This window comes from Malaya genurostris, chromosome 3 (assembly GCF_030247185.1).
Source record: "Malaya genurostris strain Urasoe2022 chromosome 3, Malgen_1.1, whole genome shotgun sequence".
Classification (NCBI taxonomy): domain Eukaryota; kingdom Metazoa; phylum Arthropoda; class Insecta; order Diptera; family Culicidae; genus Malaya; species Malaya genurostris.
In genome coordinates, this window is record NC_080572.1 from 63328669 (window position 1) to 63350469 (window position 21801).

A 21801-nucleotide genomic window follows, 5' to 3' on the forward strand; every position below is an offset into this window, starting at 1 on the left:
TCATTTGCGACCTGTTTGATCAAAATCGGTCCAGCCATCTATGAGATCTCGACCTCTTAGTTGACAACACACATACAGACACACACACATACTCACACACGCACACACACACACACACACACACACACACAAACACACACACAGACACACACACAGTCACACACACACACACACACACACACACACACACACACACACACACACACACACACACACACACACACACACACACACACACACACACACACACACACACACACGGACATTTGCTCAGTTCGTCGAGCTGAATCGATTGGTATATGTCATTCGGCCCTCCGGGCCTCTGAAAAATTTTCTAAAGTTTGAGCGAATATATATATTTATATATATATATATATATATATATATATATATATATATATATATATATATATATATATATATATATATATATATTTATATATATATATATATATATATATATATATATATATATATATATATATATATATATATATATATATATATATATATATTTATATATATATATATATATATATATATATATATATATATATATATATATATATATATATATATATATATATATATATATATATATATATATATATATATATATATATATATATATATATATATATTTCTTTCTGCTTCTTTTTTGAATTTCTGCTTAACGACGATGAACAAAACTGCTTTTGCACTTTTTAACGAAGGCTATTTTCCTACACTCAGGCAAATTGAGTAGTGAAAATCATAAGTCAAATCATATGATGCATCAAAAATCACCAAAATCATAATTTCGTAAGATTAATATGAAAAATATACCTCTCCAATGTACATCTCATCTATCACTATTATAGTTTTCATAGGAATCACTTATGAATTCCACCGTATATGAGTTATGTTTGTCATAGAAACTTCTCACAATGTTCCAAAAAATTTTGAATGAATTTCATAAGACGTTTCATTGGAATTCCAATTTTCATGACCTCATAAAACGGTCCTTATGATTCGCTTACGATATTCTTGTGGCTAAAAACCATACAAAATCATTATAAAATATCATATATTATTCGCCTGAGTGTAAATTTGTGAGAAAACCTTAATTGCGTTTTCCTTGGTGTAATTTTGTTGTACACAAGTTATATCGATTTATTTTGGCCGACAGAGTACAGCTCAGCTCGAATGAAATTGCGCATGAGTGTATTATGTGTCTTTGCTAAATTATTTCATGCAACCAAGCAGCTTGAAATAATTTAGCCAAGACACATAATACACTCATGCGCAATTTTATTCGAGCTGTTGCCAGGTTATCAAAACTCAATAATTTATCTGGATTTGCCTGGGTCCACTATATACAAGGAAATTTTTTCCGGACTTCATTTTCAGTAAGCTAAATAAAGGTCTCCCCACATATCGTATAGAGGCCAAAACCGTAAAGGTCTAGCGAGATCTGACAAAATCTAGGAAAATTTGGAAAATCTGGCAAAAGATCTGATTAGTTTAAGTGTCTGGCGAAGCGAGATAAATCTGGCATTTGCCAGACAAATCTGGCAACCTGGCAACGCTACAACCAAGTGACATTTAAACCAGAGGTGCCAATTTGATAAATTTAAAAACACACATATCAAGACTAGAGTGACTATAATCAGAGTGGCGACAGCTGTTCGTTTGGAATGACAGCTCCCAGTTCCAAACGAGCAAACGACCTGTCAATTCAATGTAAAGCTAATGGAATGTTTTGAATTGTTGCCAAAATTACGGATGAGATGTCGTCACTCTGGTTATAGGCACTCTAATCAAGACCATATCAATAAATTTATCCCATGAGAATAAGACAAAAGTTATATGTTTTCTATGATTTCACACAGCTGCTCATTTCAATACATTTTTTATCCCAACTGCAAAACACGTTTAATGATAACATATTTTTTTACACCATAGATTTCTATACCTATAGTAGAATTCAATGGTGTAAGAAATTTTATGTTATCATAAAAATTCTACTAAACATTCAGACCCTGTTGAATTAGTGACATTTGATGAGTACATGAACCTGTGACTAGTCTAAAGAGAAATGTTTTTCTATGCAATTGTGAAATAAGAATTCGACCTGGCATCCCTTACTAAAAGCACAACACAATGTAATAAGAATTATAGAAAACCTCATGTTGTTCGCAAAAACATTCTTCCAAGTGAGCAGTGAATAAGATAGTTTTAATATGTTAGTTTTGTTTAAAATAAGTGATTAATTCGTTTAGTACGTAATGAAAAGATCATATCCGACGACCGAGCCCAACGCGGGCCTAGCTTCGGAAAACGGTAATGGAACATCAGGATGTCAATTGCCTTCGAGCGTACGACTCGTCAATTTGCACCGACAAGGTCTTCCAATATTTCAAGTTAGAAAGTCGATTGTGGATGCGGTAAAGCGACATCAGACGTTGATCCTGCTGAGTGACACTGGATCCGGTAAAAGTACCCAAGTCCCGCAGTTTTTATACGAAGCCGGAATCAATCAGGGTAAGATGATTGCTGTAACGCAACCTCGGCGAGTCGCGGCGATAACAGTAGCTAAAAGGGTAGCCCTGGAACAGGACTGTTTGATCGGGGATGTTGTTGGTTATTCGGTACGTTTTGAAGATGCCACATCGGAAAACACTCAGATTAAGTTTATGACGGATGGCACTTTGTTTCGAGAGGCATTATCGGACCAGTTGTTAAAAAACTATAATGTAATCGTTTTGGACGAAGCTCACGAAAGAACCATCGCTACCGATGTGCTGTTCGGGATAGTTAAAAAGGCACAACAGACTAGAAGGACGAAACTAATGGAACCATTGAAAGTGATAGTAATGTCTGCGACTATGGATGTCGATCATTTTTGTCAGTACTTTAACCAATGCCCCACATTGTACCTACGTGGTCGAAACTACATAGTGAAAGTGTTTCAATCGAAAGAAAAGTTGTCCTACCTGGAAACATGTATTATGACTATTTTTCAAATTCACGAAAATAAAGAATGCACCGGAGACATTTTGGTATTTTTAACCGGGCAGGAAGAGATCGAAGCAACCGCAACGCTGATAAGACGACTTGCTAAAACATTGCATCAGCGAGACGTTCCCAGGTTAACCGTATGTCCATTGTATGCTGCCATGTCCCAACAGAGCCAAATGAATGCTTTTTCCACTACACCACCTGCTGCACGGAAAGTTATTCTGGCCACTAACATTGCCGAGACTTCAATAACTATTCCTGGAATCAAATACGTTATCGACTGTGGAAAAGCAAAGATTCGCACTTACGATGCTTTGACAGGAATCGACACTCTTAAAGTGTCGTGGATATCTAAAGCTCAAGCCTGGCAACGTACGGGGCGAGCTGGTCGAATTGAAGACGGAGAATGTTACCGCACATATTCGAAGGAAGAGTTTGAAGCTATGGAAGCCAGTAGCAAACCGGAAATTTTGCGCTGTAACATAGCAGCCTCAACGCTGCAGCTACTGGCTTTAGGAATAGATTGCAGAGATTTTGATTTTCTCGACAAACCCCCTATTGATGCAGTCGATAGTGCTCTCCAGGAGCTGAAAGATCTGGGAGCCATTCTATCGACTGAAACACCAGCACTAACCACATTTGGTCGAAAAATGTCCAAATTTCCACTAGACCCGAAATATGCCAAAATTGTCCTAAGTGCCCCTGAATTTGGATGTCTCGAAGAAATACTCTCAATCGTTGCCATGTTATCCGGTGAAAACGTTTTTCTAAGTAACAATCAAAAGCGAGAGCAACAGCTTTTAGCACATTCGAAATTTCATGCTAAATGTGGCGACCACATAACATTGTTGAACGTATTTAACGAGTTTAAAGCGAAAGATAAATCGAAACGGTGGTGCTTCGACAATTTTCTCCACGAGCGCAATCTTAGCCATGCAGCAGCAGTCCGCCAACAACTCTGCGATATTAGTCAGTCGTTGGGCATGCAGTTGAGTTCTTGTCAAAGTGATCCAATTCCGGTAGTGAAATGCCTCTTAACCGGGTTGTACAACAATATCGCAGAACTGCAACGAGACAACTCGTATCTTACCATGGCCAACCGCACACAATCTCGCATTCATCCATCTAGTGTCCTAGCGGGCCGAGCAAGGCCTGGATATGTGCTGTTCACTGAACTGGTCGCAACCGGAAACAACTATTTACGCACTATAAGCGAAATCGAATCAGAATGGATTGCAGAGGTAGTACCGAACTGTAGTTTTCGAGATCGAATTTCGTGCGGCTTGAATCGAGGTAGTAGCAGCAGTTATACTACAAATCATCGCAGTATCCGTTTGTCTTAAGGTGAATATTTCCAATACTGTTACGCTAAAAATAGATTGTATTTTTTTCTCTGTATTTTTTCAGGCATATCCTAATAATCATCAACTTGATGATACCGAACTAGTAATTAATTTAAATGTAAATATCGGCATTTCTCGTTGATAATAAATAAATATATGTTAAAATATGTACAAACGAAAATATGTATCAAAATTATTGGTTAAAAAGGAACCCCGATTTTCACTGGTTAATCAATCGCTTAGATTAACATACATAACTAACTTCTTAAGCACGATTCAAACAGTCCGTCACCGTCCCTTCCGTGGTTGATGGGCTTGACGGTATCGCAAACATCATCAGATACGATTAATTATTGTTACAATTTAATATAAATATGTCTTATAACTTTTAGTTTAATTATTGAGTTTATTGAGTGAGGCATGAAACGATTTGAATAAGATGTTGATTGCAATACGATCCAACATCCGGGTTTGGAGAGGCCGGTAGGGCTTAACTGAGCTCTTTTTTATGTTTCATTTTCATACTACCGGCCCTTATTACCGGTGTGAAGTGGAAATTAAGCGAAATGAACGTACCCCAGTCAGATTTCACACGATAACGGAATAGTTGAATGGTGAATTAAGTTCATCTTTGACGTTTATTCTGTGAGGTTTGTTGTGCTCGTGTGGGATCTGATGGATGAGGTGATATGTGAGTGAAGTATAAGTGAAGTGGAATGCAAGAACGGTAATAAAGGCCACCGTTTCAGCTCAGGACTAACGATCGACCAATAAAAGAGATAGAAAATGGGTGACCCCCATTCATCTCAAATCCATTAGTCATTTCATATATGAAAACCATTGGTTAGAGCGAGATCTGTTGTGTCTGTTCGATAGATAGACTTCGAGAGTGAGATGAGGTTAGGAGTATTTCGCGTCGCTATAACAGCGATATCGTAAATTTTCTGAACTACTTTTATGCGGTATTGCTTATCAGAGATGAAGCAAAGATTTTGTATTTGATTTCATCACAATTCATTTATTGAAAGTCGAGTAATCGGTAGAATAATATGGTGACTCTATTAATGAAATGACTGTTGGCACAATGAATTTAGTTAAAATCTATTAGAATTTATCTATTAGAATTTACTATTTAATCAATGTTACAATATTTGCGTGTGAAATACATATTCGTATATATGTACACTGAAGTCTTTTTTTATGCGAATTTACGTACCGCATAAAAAAACGCATAACAAAAACCGCATAAAAAAAAACCGCATAACTCTGAAAATTCGCATAAAAAAAAACCGCATAACTCTGAAAATTCGCATAAAAAAAACCGCATAACTCTGAAACTTCGCATAAAAAAAGACCGCAGAAGGGCAAACCGCATAACTCTGAAAATTCGCATAAAAAAAACCGCATAACTCTGAAACTTCGCATAAAAAAAAACCGCAAAACTCTGAAAATTCGCATAAAAAAAGTCGCGTAAAAAAAACCGCATAAAAAAAGACCGCATAAAAAAAGACCTCAGTGTATATGTATGTACACATGTGTGTATATGTATGTATATATGTGTGTACGTCAGTATACCTTGGTGCCTGTATATATTTATACATGTATATATGTATGCGTTGTATCAAACCGTATGTGGTGATACCTTTCGATTGTGAGTGAATAAGATGTTGATTGCATTACGCTCCAACATCTGGGGTTGGAGAGGCCGGTAGGGCTTAACTGAGCTCTTTTTATGTTTTATTTTCATACTAAGTTAAGTTAAGTGAAGTGAACGTATCCCAATTGGGTTTCACACGATGACAACAGGAGAACGGTGAATCGAGTCCATATTTGACGTTTATTGGTGGTTTGTGTACAATAAATTACTGTGGAATGAGATAGAATATTGTAAAATAGAACGGAATAATAATGACTTAACCAATGAGCAAACCGATGATAGCTGTCAAACGATGTTCATCCAGTTTGTATTGTGAGGATGTATCGTTTGGGACCTGATGGGTGAGATGATGTGTGAGTGAAATGTAAGAGTAAGTGCATGCAAGAATGGTAATAAAGGCCACTGTTTCAGCTCAGGACTAACGATCGATCATTAGAAGAGATAGAAATTGGGTAACGGTACCTCCATTCATCTCAAATCCATTAGTCATTTCATATACAAGAACCATCAGTTATAGTGAGCTCTGTTATCTCTGTTTGATAGATTAATTTCAGAAGTAACATGAAATTTGGAGCATTTTGCTTCGCTAAAACAGCAGTATTGAACCACTTCCGAACTACTGCTATGCGTTATTGCTTCTTAGAGACGAGGCAAAGACTTTGTATTTATCACAATTCATTTATTAAAAGTCGAGTGATCGCTAAAATAACATGGCGACTCTACTAATACTCTACTATTGGCACACTAGTTTTAGTTAGGATCTATCAGAGTAGAAATAGTAACTCAATGTTGTAATGCTTGCGTGTGGAATACATGTGGGTATGTATGCATGTGTGTATGTGTGTGCCTGTGTGTGTTTTTGTGTGTATGTATAGTATACATTTTACCGTGCCTTTGGGTGCGTTGTATCAAATTGGTAGTGATGCATTTCGATTGTGAGTCAGTGTACACCAGATGCTCAAAAGTGCCTGAGCGGATGGTAACACTGTCAAGGAACAACTGAAGACAACTAAATGAGAACATGCTGTAGCAATACTTATGGGACCCAAGGGTCATTAAAAAAAACACTAATCCTCTTTTGTCTCTCTTTTTTTCGGAAATGGATGACTGAGCATTAACAAAAAATCCGAAATAAAGAATAAGATACTCAAGAAAAGCAGGAACAAATTTGATAAATGTGGAACTGAAAAATAGGAAAATAATTTAATTAACACTCTTAGGAAATCTTAGATACAAAATGGAACATCGGTAGGAATAAAAACACCATTGCATACAACTAACTTTTACATTTCAGGGAATAAAATAACATCAGCAAAAATATGGAATGGAAATAAAATAGAAGAACAACAAAAGAGACTTACGAAACACAATTGAATAGAACACTGGAATTAAGGTAAAACAGAATATAAACTATGACCAAAGGTAAGAAAACCAACATGAATGAATAATAGAAACTGTTGGGTAATAATATAATTTCCTCATATTGAAAGAGGCGTTTATATGGCGCGCATGCGCTAATTCGGCCTGATACAAATTAACGGGGAGGGCAATACATTTTGGACAGGGCTGTAAAAAGCTGATTGGAACCCTTTCCCCACCAAAATGTAATATAAGGAAAACTATAAGGATTCAAACAGTCCGTCACCGTCAACATCAGTTGAATGCATTCTGATGGAGACATTCACACACAACGTCACCGTTACGGAACATCTTGACGGTCAGCACGTGTAAACGATCCTGTAAACCTATTTTGACGTGGAGACGAACTGGCTAAATCGTACTTTATTTCGAATTTGAATAAAATCAGCACGAAAATATGCCAGAAGTCAGAGAAGACGGCGGTGTGATTCATTCGAAATGGGTTGTTTCACTGGACCGCAGGTGAGAGATTCTAATAACAGAAATACAATTGCTCTTCATAGACTTTAAAAGGGATCTGCCGGAAACGGTTGTATCATTGAGGCTGGAATTCTGACAGAATGTCTGCAAAAATTTCTGGCAGACACGGTCAGCCGTCTGGGGAGAAATCTGTACGCCGCTTGGGTACGAGTGGGGGAGTCCGTATTAATTCGGAATCATACTGAATTCCACATAGAATTGCGAATGAAGGTTTTTCGCCTATTTGGAATTTATTCTACTAAACTGGATATGTGAGCGTTTACCAAACAGCATAAAAAAGTACGGGTGTGTAATGTCAGAGACATAACTGGATGTCGTGAATACGAATAAAACTGACACGATTTCTTTACACTATCGATTTCGAATTGATAGTTGATCGATTGTGTGAATTGCGAAACTTTCCACCTTTTAACTACTAAAATTTAAAACGATTTTTGACGTCGATTATCTCATTTGGGATTTGCATATTTCATTGAAAGAAACTATCAAGATGCTGTACAGGATTCATTTCTGCCTTTTAAAAGGACCAAATTGTGGAATTCTCTACGATATTTAACACAGTTCGGAACATTTATCTCGAACGATTTTCGCACAGCGAAAGATGCACGAAGCTAACCAAATTATTTTGGATTTTCACTAAACTGATGATTTTTACCTTCGATTTGCAAAGAAGTAATCTTAATAGTTCTATAGATAACATTTAGAGCCATTAGAACGGCTGATTTTATATCATGTTGTCCACTTTCCGTTTCTTGTTTTCTTTCTCTCCAATGCAAACGATCAGCAGCTGAAGCAGTCGTTCTTGCTTGAATTAAAACTAGCTTTGCGTACAAACCGACACATTCGCTCGCAGTGCTAAATGATGCGAAACTGGTTTAATGCGTCTTCTCGCCTTGACGACCGAAAGGCAAATGAGAACTACGACCTGAGCGTTTCAGATTTTTAACCACGTAGAAGGTACGCTCTCCGATGCCGCTGTTTGAATGCGTCTTCTCGCCCCGACGTCTGCTTTCATCCAACGCACAAGAAGAAATTATCGATTTTCGACCACGGTTCCCCTTTTATAACGTTCAGTTGAAGATATGTGCCTGACTACCTCAAAATCGTCGTCCTTGCGCCAAAAAAACCCAAGCAAAAGTAAAGAGTTTTCCGCGTTGTTTTAACATTTTCAGAAAACCTAATTTTTGAGTTGTTTGTGGTTATCTCACACTATTCAAAATATTATCCTAAATTCCTGATCATATTTTTGATGAAATAGTGAAAGAATCATGTTGCTGCCATTAATACAAGTCGAGATATTCACGATGAAGTTCTGCCCATACTTCCATATGGCTAATTTTGAGAAGGCGCCCCATAATAAAGTAAGTCGTATTCACAACAAAAGAATTGTAACAAGCTAGATGTGATTCTCAGCCGATGTGAAAAAATGCAGTTATTTTCTGTTTTCAAGAAATATTGCAGATAAATCAAAGTTTTTATATCGAAACAACGTCCCGGTATTACATTTCTTCCATGCAATTTGACCGTTCTGTTTCATCAGGCTTTGCAGCCGAATCATAGCGTACAGAATCATTGCATGGCTACATAAATCAATTAAACATAGGTTCCCCATTGTACGGAAATACTAACAGCGCTTCTAGTGAGAAACGTACTTTTTTCCATTAGCTACTGTCATAAATAAGGTAAACCTAGATTCCCCAGTGTAGTAGTACTGTAGTTGAGCAACCCGTGACACCAAAAGCGCCGTCTGGTGTAAAATGGGTGCGTAAATGCTCCTAAAATGCATGTACAAAGTTGCCTGCGCATTTAACACAACCACAGTAGCATAAATCAAATAAACAAAGATTTCCCACTGTACGGTGATACTCTAGCACCTCTAGTGAGAAACGGGTGTACTTTTTCCATTAGCTACTGTGGTTGTGTTAAATGCGCAGGCAACTTTATGCATGCATTTTAGGAGCATTTATGCACCCATTCTTCACCAGACGGTGCTTTCAATGTTGCAACTATTCTTCGTGTAACTAGTTCATTCACGCATCCTCGCTGTGATTATACCACAGACTAACAGACAGGACACTCAAATTAGATTCTTCAATCATTTTAACGGTCATTTCGAATATTCCTTTATTTGGGACAGTACTCACATGTGTCATGATGGCGCCACGTTACCCTATCAAATACATCCTGTCTGTCATCTTGACTGTGTTTATTTTTTTCATTTACCAACCGAGTTGCCATTCATACAGAATTACCTGTACTGTATTGATTTGTATACCTCCATGCGAATTTCATGCAGGATACAGATTAATTACATATATCCAGCCTACTTCTCATCCTACAACGCAATACAAAATCGAACCCGTTTTGTTACAATATCTACTTTTTTCTGGTCTGCCGTCACTTAATTTCGGGTGAAAATTACCAACACAATCAAAAATAGTCTAGATGAACAACGTTGAGTAAAATAAATGTTTACCTACCAACATCGCTAAAAAAGTTAAATATATTATCAACGTAATCCAATAATTTATTGTGACGATTCATTATCAAATATTTTGATGAAATCTGGCAACCCTGCAAGCAGCTGATCGGTGTTGACAAACGAGGGGAAACCAACTAGTAAAAAAACTTTTACGTAACACAAGGTGTGTACCGATAGTAAATAGTTCGCGCAGTACAATATAGGTGGAACTAGTGCATCACTAAAAATGATTTTTATAATAATTAACTCATACTGTCATGTCTGTTAGTCTGTGATTATACTGCCTGCTAATATGCAAGTCTCGAACAACGTTGAACTATTCACTGCTCGAAAGAGAGAAGGGTGCAAAAGGAATAAGCAATATTCGTAGATAACCCGAATATACTAATACATTCTTCACTGCTGGTATGCATCGTGCATGTTCGTTTTATACATTCGTTTGACATTCGTTCATTTATTTTATTCTTCGAGTTGGATCGAATAGCGTCACGGCGAAGACCGTTGGTTTCCATTCTTCGCGAAGCATTCTTCATCTAATAAATTCATCATATCTCGTTGGGTAGCAGCAATGGGAGAATGTTGGAATATGGTTCATCACATACACATAAGACTATGGTAAGAGTGCGGGGGGAAACATCTTAATTTGCATGTTTCAAAGGCAACACGAACGATCATCGCGAATTAGGTTTGGCGATGATCGCTGTATGAATATTCGTTCGATATTCGCGTTAAGTCATTCGGGGGTATGTCCAATGCGAATAACAACTGCAAGGAATAGATATTCGTGCAAGTAACGAAGCAGCGTCGGCTTCGTTCGCGCCCGAATATACGGACAAGTCCGAATACCAGAACGATTATCGAACAAAGGCGAAGGAAAGCGAGCGATGATCATTGACATTCGTTGTATTTTTGATATTCGAGCAACATTGGGTGCTTTTGCTGTCACGAGTTGCTCAGCTACATTACTATTACACTGGGAAAACTATGTTTATTTGATTTATGACAGTAGCTAATGGGAAAAAGTACAACCGTTGAATTCGCAGGCAACTTTGTACATGCATTTTAGTAGCATTTACGCACTTATTTTACACCAGAAGGTGCCTTTGGTGTCACGGGTTACTCAACTAAATTCATATTACACTGAGGGATCTAGGTTTATTTTATTTATAATGGCTAGTACTGACACTAAGGCTGTGAACCATTTCGTGGTTAATTTTAACTTTTTGTTAAAATTTGACACTTAAGTGGTTATTCTGTGTCGAGTAGGTAAATTTAACTAAAACTGCGGCCCATTTCAAATTTTGACGGACGGAAAGTCATTTGGGTTTATTTTCCACTGGAAATAATTACAACTAAAGATTTAATATTAGAATTTTCATTGCAACATTTTTTTCAGTGTCGGGAAATAACCATCGATCTGTCAAGAATAACCATGCTCTCGAGCAGGGTTATTTTTGACAACATCAACCGCTGGAGTGTCAGATTCTAACCAAACCGCGAAATGGTTCACACCCTAAGAATCCTTCCAGGTCGGGGTTTAACAACGTATTGAGTACAGAGCTGCTAAATGTCACTATCAACGAGCAATTTTGCACGACGAAGATTGGAAAGTTTATGTCACTGGACTGCTGCCAACCAGGCTCTACCAATCATCATATATTGAGTGTCTGAGAGCCGATCTGTCATAACTTAAATTCTCTTGATATTATACTCACCAGGACGCTCATTGATTGCCGATGCGATTGATATAATCTTCATTTCTCCTGTCACTGCTTGATTACGATGTGACTAAATATTAATCAAGCAGCATAAACATTGAATTAAATTCATGTACACCAATAAACTCCGAATTCCAATGACTTTTTACAAAGAACAATGAACTTTATCAATTTATGTTTATGTTAGTACTCCTGGAATTTTGTCGTGAATACGACTTACTTTACTATGGGGCGCCTTTTCAAAATTAGCCATATGGAAGAATGGGCAGAACTTAATCGTGAATATCTCGACTTGTATTAATGGTAGCAACATAATTCTTTCACTATTTCATCAAAAATATGATCAGGAATTCAGGATAATATTTTGAACAGTGTGCGATAACCACAAACAACTCAAAAATTAAGTTTTCTTAAAATTTGAAAACAACGCGGAAAACACCTTACTTTCGCTTGGGTTTTTCGCGCAAGGACGACGATTTTGAGGTAGTCAGGCACATATCTTCAACTGAATGCGTATAAAAGGGGAACCGTGGTCAAAAATCGATCATTTCTTTTCGTGCGTTCGATGGAAGCAGACGTCGTGGGAGTGGAATCATCAACCAGCAGCGACGGACCAAATTGAGTTCCTCAATTTGGTCCTTGTGAATGCTAGAACCGAATCCCTACAGCATATTGATAATTTCTTTCAATAAATTATGCAAATCCGAAATGAAATAATCGACAATAAAATTCTGTATGCGGCTATTTTTATAGCCGTTAGGACCGCCCATTAGTGAAAAAGCTACAAACGAAATCACATAAAAGGAAATCTCTTAACAAAAATTCAATCAGTTTGGATTCAATCACCACTGCGAGCAGATGTGTTTTGTGTCGTCTGCACGCTTTCGACAACAGCGATTACGTCACAGTTGCCAGTCATTAGCAGTGGGAAAAAAACAACGGTGGAGAGCATTGCACAATATCAGCCGTTCTAATGGCTCTAAAAGTTTCCTAAAGAACTATTAGGATTTGTTGTTCGCAAATCGTAGGGAAATATTCTCAGTTTACTGCAAATCAAGAATAGTTTGCTTAGATTTGTGCGCTTTCGCTGTGTGAAATTCACAGTAATCGAGATCATGTGAAGCCTTTTTTTGCAAAAAATGTTTTAGAGTTTAATGTCGTAGAGAATTACGCAATTTGACTCTTCTGAATGCTGGAAACGAATCCCTACAGCATATTGATAGTTTCTTTCAATAAATTATGCAAATCCGAAATGAAATAATCGACAATAAAATTCTGTATGCGGCTATTTTTATAGCCGTTAGGACCGCCCATTAGTGAAAAAGCTACAAACGAAATCACATAAAAGGAAATCTCTTAACAAAAATTCAATCAGTTTGGATTCAATCGCCACTGCGAGCAGAGGTGTTTTGTGTCGTCTGCACGCTTTCGACAAGAGCGATTACGTCACAGCTGCCAGTCATTAGCATTGGGAAAAAAAAACAACGGTGGAGAGCATTGCACAATATCAGCCGTTCTAATGGCTCTAAAAGTTTTCTAAAGAACTATTAGGATTTGTTGTTCGCAAATCGTAGGGAAATATCCTCAGTTTACTGCAAATCAAGAACAGTTTGCTTAGATTTGTGCACTTTTCGCTGTGTGAAATTCACAGTAATCGAGATCAAGTGAAGCCTTTTTTTGCAAAAAATGTTTTAGAGTTTAATGTCGTAGAGAATTACGCAATTTGACTCTTCTGAATGCTGGAAACGAATCCCTACAGCATATTGATAGTTTCTTTCAATAAATTATGCAAATCCGAAATGAAATAATCGACAATAAAATTCTGTATGCGGCTATTTTTATAGCCGTTAGGACCGCCCATTAGTGAAAAAGCTACAAACGAAATCACATAAAAGGAAATCTCTTAACAAAAATTCAATCAGTTTGGATTCAATCGCCACTGCGAGCAGAGGTGTTTTGTGTCGTCTGCACGCTTTCGACAAGAGCGATTACGTCACAGCTGCCAGTCATTAGCATTGGGAAAAAAAACAACGGTGGAGAGCATTGCACAATATCAGCCGTTCTAATGGCTCTAAAAGTTTTCTAAAGAACTATTAGGATTTGTTGTTCGCAAATCGTAGGGAAATATCCTCAGTTTACTGCAAATCAAGAACATTTTGCTTAGATTTGTGCACTTTTCGCTGTGTGAAATTCATAGTAATCGAGATCAAGTGAAGCCTTTTTTTGCGAAAAATGTTCCAGAGTTTAATGTCGTAGAGAATTACGCAATTTGACTCTTCTGAATGCTGGAAACGAATCCCTACAGCATATTGATAGTTTCTTTCAATAAAATATGCAAATCCGAAATGAAATAATCGACATTAAAATTCTGTATGCGGCTATTTTTATAGCCGTTAGGACCGCCCATTAGTGAAAAAGCTACAAACGAAATCAGGTAGAAACAAGCCTCTCAACAAAACTTGAATCAGTTTGGATTAGAGGCGTGCAAAACAGCTCATTTTGGTGAACAGCTCCGAACCGATCAGCTCACCAAAGTGAACCGATTCGATGTATCAGCTCATCAGCTCTTTTATTTTGAACTTAAGGTTCATTTTGTGCGCCGTTTTTCTTATGCACCGGTATTTTTTCAAATGCATGATCGAAATTGAATCATTGATTTGCAATGATGCAATGAATGCCATGCGAAATAATTTATCTTCAATTGATGTCGACTAAATTGAATCTCTTAAAGAGCCGAAGATCCGATCAGCTCGTAGCGTGTTCCCTGCGTCATAATGCAGTGAACTGGGTAGCAAATGAGTGAGCTGGTGAGCTGCGGTTCTTTTAAAAAGAGCTGTGAGCTGTCAGCTCACTTCAATGATTCGATTCACTGGAACAGCTCAGGAGCGAATTGCCCATCTCTAGTTTGGATTGTATCGCCACTGCGAGCAGATGTGTTTTGTGTCGTCTGCACGCTTTCGACAAGAGCGATTACGTCACAGCTGCCAGTCATTAGCATTGGGAAAAAAAACATCGGTGGAGAGCATTGCACAATATCAGCCGTTCTAATGGCTCTAAAAGTTTTCTAAAGAACTATTAGGATTTGTTGTTCGCAAATCGTAGGGAAATATCCTCAGTTTACTGCAAATCAAGAATAGTTTGCTTAGATTTGTGCGCTTTTCGCTGTGTGAAATTCACAGTAATCGAGATCAAGTGAAGCCTTTTTTTGCAAAAAATGTTTTAGAGTTTAATGTCGTAGAGAATTACGCAATTTGACTCTTCTGAATGCTGGAAACGAATCCCTACAGCATATTGATAGTTTCTTTCAATAAATTATGCAAATCCGAAATGAAATAATCGACATTAAAATTCTGTATGCGGCTATTTTTATAGCCGTTAGGACCGCCCATTAGTGAAAAAGCTACAAACGAAATCAGGTAGAAACAAGCCTCTCAACAAAACTTGAATCAGTTTGGATTGTATCGCCACTGCGAGCAGATGTGTTTTGTGTCGTCTGCACGCTTTCGACAAGAGCGATTACGTCACAGCTGCCAGTCATTAGCATTGGGAAAAAAAACATCGGTGGAGAGCATTGCACAATATCAGCCGTTCTAATGGCTCTAAAAGTTTTCTAAAGAACTATTAGGATTTGTTGTTTGCAAATCGTAGGGAAATATCCTCAGTTTACTGCAAATCAAGAATAGTTTGCTTAGATTTGTGCACTTTTCGCTGTGTGAAATTCACAGTAATCGAGATCAAGTGAAGCTTTCTTTGTTTTTGCGAAAAATGTGAAAAAGGGGAATGCGTGCATAATTCATACAATTGATATTCGGAAGTGTTAAGGAGCATGTCAGTTGTTTTCGTATTCACGACATCCAGTTATGTCTCTGACATTACCCACCCGCCTTTTTTTACTTCAACAGGGAATAGGAGAATGAGAGAGAGAACAAAATGCGTCACCTGTCTTTGACTGAGTTTACTTCTACTTGGTCATTGAACTATCGAGTATCTCATTTGACAGACATTTTGATCGTACAGATTACAGTTGACGATGATTTTAGTCAGCCTGCAAGGTCATTTGACATGACTGACAATTTGCAGCTCTGATTGAGTATATTACATCAGCTTTTCTGAATCCCAGTCAACTTGTCTAAAAATTTGATGTTCGGACGTTTAATTTTTTTGCTTTTTTTTGAAAATCACATCGAGTTTGCTATCCCTAGTTTTTTTTTGCTGTGCAGGAACCTCTAAAATTTTAGAAGGTAACTTATTGTATATGTTCATTGAAATTAAGTTTTAAGTCAAATAATCCCGAATAAAAAATATTGTAGAAAAACAATACGATTTGCTGTTACAAAATCTGCCACAATTTTGCTTTGACCATTGAAAAATATTTTAATGTATTGTTATACACTATTCAATTAATTGTGAACATTCTTTTTACAATAGAATGTATAGGTTGTTAAGTATCGTAACAATTCAAATCATAAAATTTTCTCATGCATGTTTTCTTGGAAAACAATCAAATGTACAGTTTGCATATTGTTTAAAACACCACGTGTACAATAAATTCAACTGTAGAATCGTCGAAACAATATATTGAATGTTTGGAAATGATAACTATCTTGTCAAGATACAATAAAATGTATTGTAATCAATAGATGTAATTGTGAATCAATTGTTTATGATGTAAAATCAATGGTTTATTTTTTTACGGGATGCTCCTGGATCCTTGATTGTTTCGCTATGGGATCGCTTTCGCTATAACCTAATGGTACGTGATCGTTGTTCGTTAGCGAGAGAAGAAGAGAACGCAAGATTTTAATCCATTCCAGGCTTTCTCCAAGGATGGCAAAAACTCACTTATGTGGCTGATTTTTTTTCTATTCATCAACTCACCTCATGATTTAAGACACAATCCGTATAATGATAATGCTGACCTATATAAACACACTCACCTATACAGATCATAACTGACATCAACTTGTGTTGGTATCAATGGTTCTCAGTTTTGATTTCATAGTACCAAACTGTCCTCCCGAGTTTGTAAGTATTGAGTTTGTCGTCACCGTACTACCGTAGATTTCTTGTTATTCTACGTGAAGTAGAAGTATTGTACAGGTATGTAGTGTTAGTTAAAAAAATAAGTGGGAAAAACTTCGGAAATTGTCCAGTAAAACTAGTCCAACGGGGCTCCAACTCCTCATATTAAAAATGGCTCAACAATGGACCTTTGTCTGCTGGGTTTGTTGAACGAAAAACATGGCATTCGGTTCAACGTCGCCGGTTCAACGGTATGTTTCAAAATCGGCAAACGAAGGTCCCGTGCTGGCCTCCCGTTAAACGATTGGTTGGACGTTCATTGGACCAATGATCCAACGTATTGGACCAATGAAGGACCGCCGTTGAACGTTTTTTTCTAAGAGGGTATCGTTAGAATCTGATGCAATGTGTTGATGTACGAACCAGCGTTGCCAGGTCATTTTTCCTAATATCGGTAACATTTCTGTATCAGAATCTCTGCAACCTAAGGATACCGGATCTCAGTTAGGTGAGGAAAAAAAAGTTTTACGACAACCTGTTCTCATGTCTCACCAAACCAAAAACCCTATCGGTATTTATCTGTATGATAAGTCAATTATCGGTATTTTATGAGACCATATCTGTGTTGCGGTATAGAGGCAACGTTGGTACGAAGACATCAAATCATCGTCTCTCAGTGGGTTCTAATTATTGACTGTTCAATGGTAGTCTTTCGTTGGTCCAGATAACGTCCAATTAATCGTTGAAATTGGTTCAACTGTTTCAAAATCGGCAAACGCAAGTCCCGTGTTGACCTCCCGTTGGAAGTATTATTGGACATTCATCAGTCCAACGGCTCAACGTATTGGACCAACGAAGGATTTCCGTTGGACGTTTTTTTCTTAGAGGGTAGTGGATTGTGAGCACGATGTTAAGGCGATGTTTTCTCTATCCAAATGGTTACCCAGTTACTCAACTAACTCAGTGATTCTACTGAAATCGATTAGCAGATGCGCTGAACTCTGATGATGAAATACAAAAATGATGATGGCCGGCCTTGACCTTCTCACTTGTACCTGGCGGGTAGAATTCCATAGCGATTGTACTTTGTTAGTCGTTGAGCGTTTGTTGAACGACATACTGCACGAAATATTCGTTCAGTTTGCTGGAACGGTTTGTTGTTGTTTTTTCTCTTGCAAAAATAGTGTGAAAATTAGGTGTTACCTTCATACTACGGTGTTACCTTCATTCTACGTGAAGTAGAAGTATTGTACAGATATGTAGTGGTAATTTAAAAAAATAAGTGGAAAAAACTTCGGCAGTAAAACTAGTTCAACGGGGCTCCAACTCCTAATATTGAAAATGGCTCAATAATGGACCACTGTGCGTCGGGTTTGTTGAACGAAAAAAAATGGCATTCGGTTCAACGGTCTGTTTCAGAATCGGCCAACGAAAGTCCCGTGTTGGTATCTCGTTGAACGATTAATTGGACGTTCATTGGACCAACGAAGGACCACCGTAAAGCGTTTTATTTTCTAAGAGGGAAGCTGCGAGCCATTTTTGCTGGAATTCTATCAGAATTACGGCCAGAGTCTTGCACCAGCCATTTCCTCCAGAGACTATTCCCGGATTAAGGGTTTTGTTCCTACCGGATTATTGCCATACAAGACTGGTAGAACCGTTTCAAATCGGTTCGACATATTCGTAACTTTTTTTTCATGAGAAGTCTATCTTTTACACTAGCAAGCAGAATATATACACCTTTATCTGTTGAAATCAAAATACCCACAACTTCATCTCCTAATAAGATTGTTGGGGAGATATAATTACCTGGTCTAAAAATTGTTCCTTACTTATGTTCCAAAGATGTAATGAGGAACCACGAGTTCGCAAAACATGTCCTCCAAGAGAATGACACAATTCCGCTATATTGACAACTGCCAGCGTATTCAGCGTTCATGAACGTATGTCCATTTTGAAGTTAACATGCAAAACGCCCCCTACCGATGAACGAATTTTCGTATATTCATTCATTTTATTTAGAAAAATGTGCTAAAAACAGTATTTTAAACCCCCAGCCAACGATAGCGAAGAAAAGTGCTTTTGCGTTTTGCAACAATTAATGTATTCCTATGATTGCCCTTCAAACCAATTCATTACGACTGCAAGTAAATAAACATTCTGCAAATTATAAATAATATACAAATATACATAGTTGGCTATCATGTTTTTTCTGAAGTGGATACGTCATATTTTACTTTGAGGCGCCATTTCAAAATTCGCCCTGTGAAGAATGGGTAGAACTAAATCGTGAATACCTCGAGATAACCATAAATAACTCAAAAATAAAAATAATATTCTCATATCAGTCACGATGTTGGGATATCGTGGTGGAGACCCTCCACTAACAGCAGCAGAAAAAGATTTTTTGCGTGGTACAAAATCTCAAACGCCCAGGACGCTCTCTCATTCGCTTTTCGGACGGCGTGTCGAGCACTTGTATTCTCAACCTAAATTCAGTTTCAGAATTCATTTCCGGAATTAAGAACCTGCATGCTGGAACTAAATCGGATTATAAATCTAGATTTTGGAACTGAATTCAGTTCCTTCATTCAGATCCGGAATTCAAGTTCAGAATTAAGTTCTGGAACAAGATTTGAAACGTGGATTCTAAAAATGAGTTCAGTTTCAAAATTCTGAAACTGAATTCTGGATCTGGATTCCGAATCAAAATTTTGCAACTGAATTTGAACCTGTTCCATAATTCAAATTAAGGCCTTGAATTCAGTTTCGGTTCCTTAATTCTGGTCCAGATGGCAAACGGTACTCAACAGTAGTTCATATCGCATAATTGATAATCGAAGCTTTTTGAATCATTATTATATTCGCAAAGGATAATGCGAAGTTTTCTTATACTGTGTATTTAAAACCACAGAAAACTACTACAACATTGCTAATTATTTTATTTTATATGGTAGAATATGTTTGTTGTCAATAAGTCGTACTTTAGTATAGATACAGCATTACAATTCTGGAAACAAAGCAGTAAACGTTGCAAAAATCACACAACCAACTAATACGAACGATTTTTTATATTCGGAAGCGTGAAAGAAGTATATCAGTGTAATTGACATTCACTTCCTCCAGTTATGTCTGTGACACTACCCACCCATCTTTTTCATGCACAGATTTGAAGTTTATTAATAGAAAGCTTATTTAGAAATATGAGAAAGTTTACTCTGAAATAAATCATGTTTTGTCTTTTATTACAGGTTACACAAAATCTGAGGCGGGATATTTGGTAGCAGTGAGCGCAGCACTAGATTTGATTGGTAGATTGACTCTTGGGTGGCTTTCTGACTTGGATTTGTTTGATCGAAAAAAGGCTTACATCGTTTGGTGAGTAGCATTGGTAACATCATTCTAATGGTCTCGACATTGACAAGCTCTTCTTGTTCACAGCATCTTAGGAGCCGGTACGGCCGTTCTAACGATTGCTTCAACAAAAACATGGATCGTGATAGTGTGTAGTGCCGGAAGTTATGGGCTGTGTCTTGGCAGTTGGTACCTGCTAATGCCGGTGCTGCTGGCCGACCTGTTCGGAACCGACCGAATCAGCTCCAGCTATGGACTGGTGCGGATGTTTCAAAGTGTTGGTGCTATATCGGTGCCACCATTAGCAGGTTTAATTTTCGATTCCTATCGGACTCTTCGAAGCCGATTCGATCGAACCTTCCCTTTTCAGCACACGAACATATTTGTATCTATTTTCTCTTTTTCTTTCTCTTTCCGTTCAACTTCGGCAATAAAACCGCCCGTTTCGCCTCGTCCGCTCGTCTTCCGCCTCGTCACTTGTGCGCTGTCGTTGTGATTCTTCCCCCAACCAACCAAACTCGCTCAAATCTTCATCAAAATAACAAAAACCTTACCACCCTACATTTGTTCAACATGAAATCCTTCCAACCAAAAATCAAGGTCTTCTACGGGACTTATCCGGTGGCTACGAGATCTGTTTCTACTGCATGGGAGTGTGCATGGTATTCGGGAGCGTGCCGCTACTTGTGGTCATTGTCAAGGATGTGCTGGCACTTAGCGACAAAAAGCTGACCATGGATCGAGTGGTTTAAACGTGGGACACCGAGGGATCACCGACAATATTACGTAAGCTATATTGATGTGTCGGAACGTAAGTTGTGAGTGTTCTCTTTTCTTAGTATTAATCTAGTATTATACGAGGTGGAAAAATATTGGAATTTTTTTATATGTAACTGCAACAGAAGGTATTACAAGCAAATACGTGTAAGGGTGACTATCGCGCACCTGCTAAGGTAGTACTATCTCATAAGTGATAAATTTAAGCAACTGAGAAAATAAAAGACTAGCAAAGATGCAAAGATGAAGCAGAGAGAAAATCTGATTAATGAATGAAAGAAAAATCCGTATGGTCATGAATTGATCTTTGTTGATTGATCAATACAATCTTTACCTTCGTGAGGAGATATGTTAATCAACTTTATAATCGGATTACTGTTTTGTTTTTTTTTTTTCATTTATAGTGAAGAAATCAATAAAATGGAGAGAGTTAGCACTTCCGATGCGGTGCCTGGGTGTTGCTCTCAAAAAAGTCCAATTTCAATGTGTATCAGTTAACTTACAGTAAAGTAATTGATCGAAACAGTTATTTTGAGTGATAGTGCAGCA

General features: G+C 37.6%; 2 protein-coding genes across 3 annotated transcripts in view; both read left to right on the forward strand.

Moving 5' to 3' along the window:
* LOC131438618 (uncharacterized) overlaps positions 1 to 21500 on the forward strand; it is a 77029-nt gene extending 55529 nt beyond the window's left edge. The window contains exons 8-10 of one of the 2 annotated variants that reach the window (XM_058608748.1): positions 20373 to 20499; positions 20563 to 20783; positions 21076 to 21500. In XM_058608748.1, coding sequence (XP_058464731.1) covers positions 20373 to 20499; positions 20563 to 20783; positions 21076 to 21227 — 500 coding nt within the window. In that variant the 3' untranslated portion in view covers positions 21228 to 21500. Of the gene's footprint in view, positions 1 to 20372; positions 20500 to 20562 lie in introns of both variants that reach the window. The other variant, XM_058608747.1, reaches the window with a different exon arrangement.
* LOC131438619 (ATP-dependent RNA helicase DHX33) lies at positions 1230 to 13521 on the forward strand. The gene is made up of 2 exons (XM_058608749.1): positions 1230 to 4344; positions 4408 to 13521. The coding sequence occupies exon 1, from the start codon at positions 2268 to 2270 to the stop codon at positions 4341 to 4343; it is 2076 nt and encodes a 691-aa protein (XP_058464732.1). The 5' UTR covers positions 1230 to 2267; the 3' UTR covers position 4344; positions 4408 to 13521.
* Positions 21501 to 21801: the final 301 nt, after the last annotated feature.

Excerpts from the sequence above, each read along its gene's own strand:
- LOC131438619 (XM_058608749.1), top strand. The coding sequence starts at position 2,268 with ATGAAAAGATCATATCCGACGACCGAGCCCAACGCGGGCCTAGCTTCG.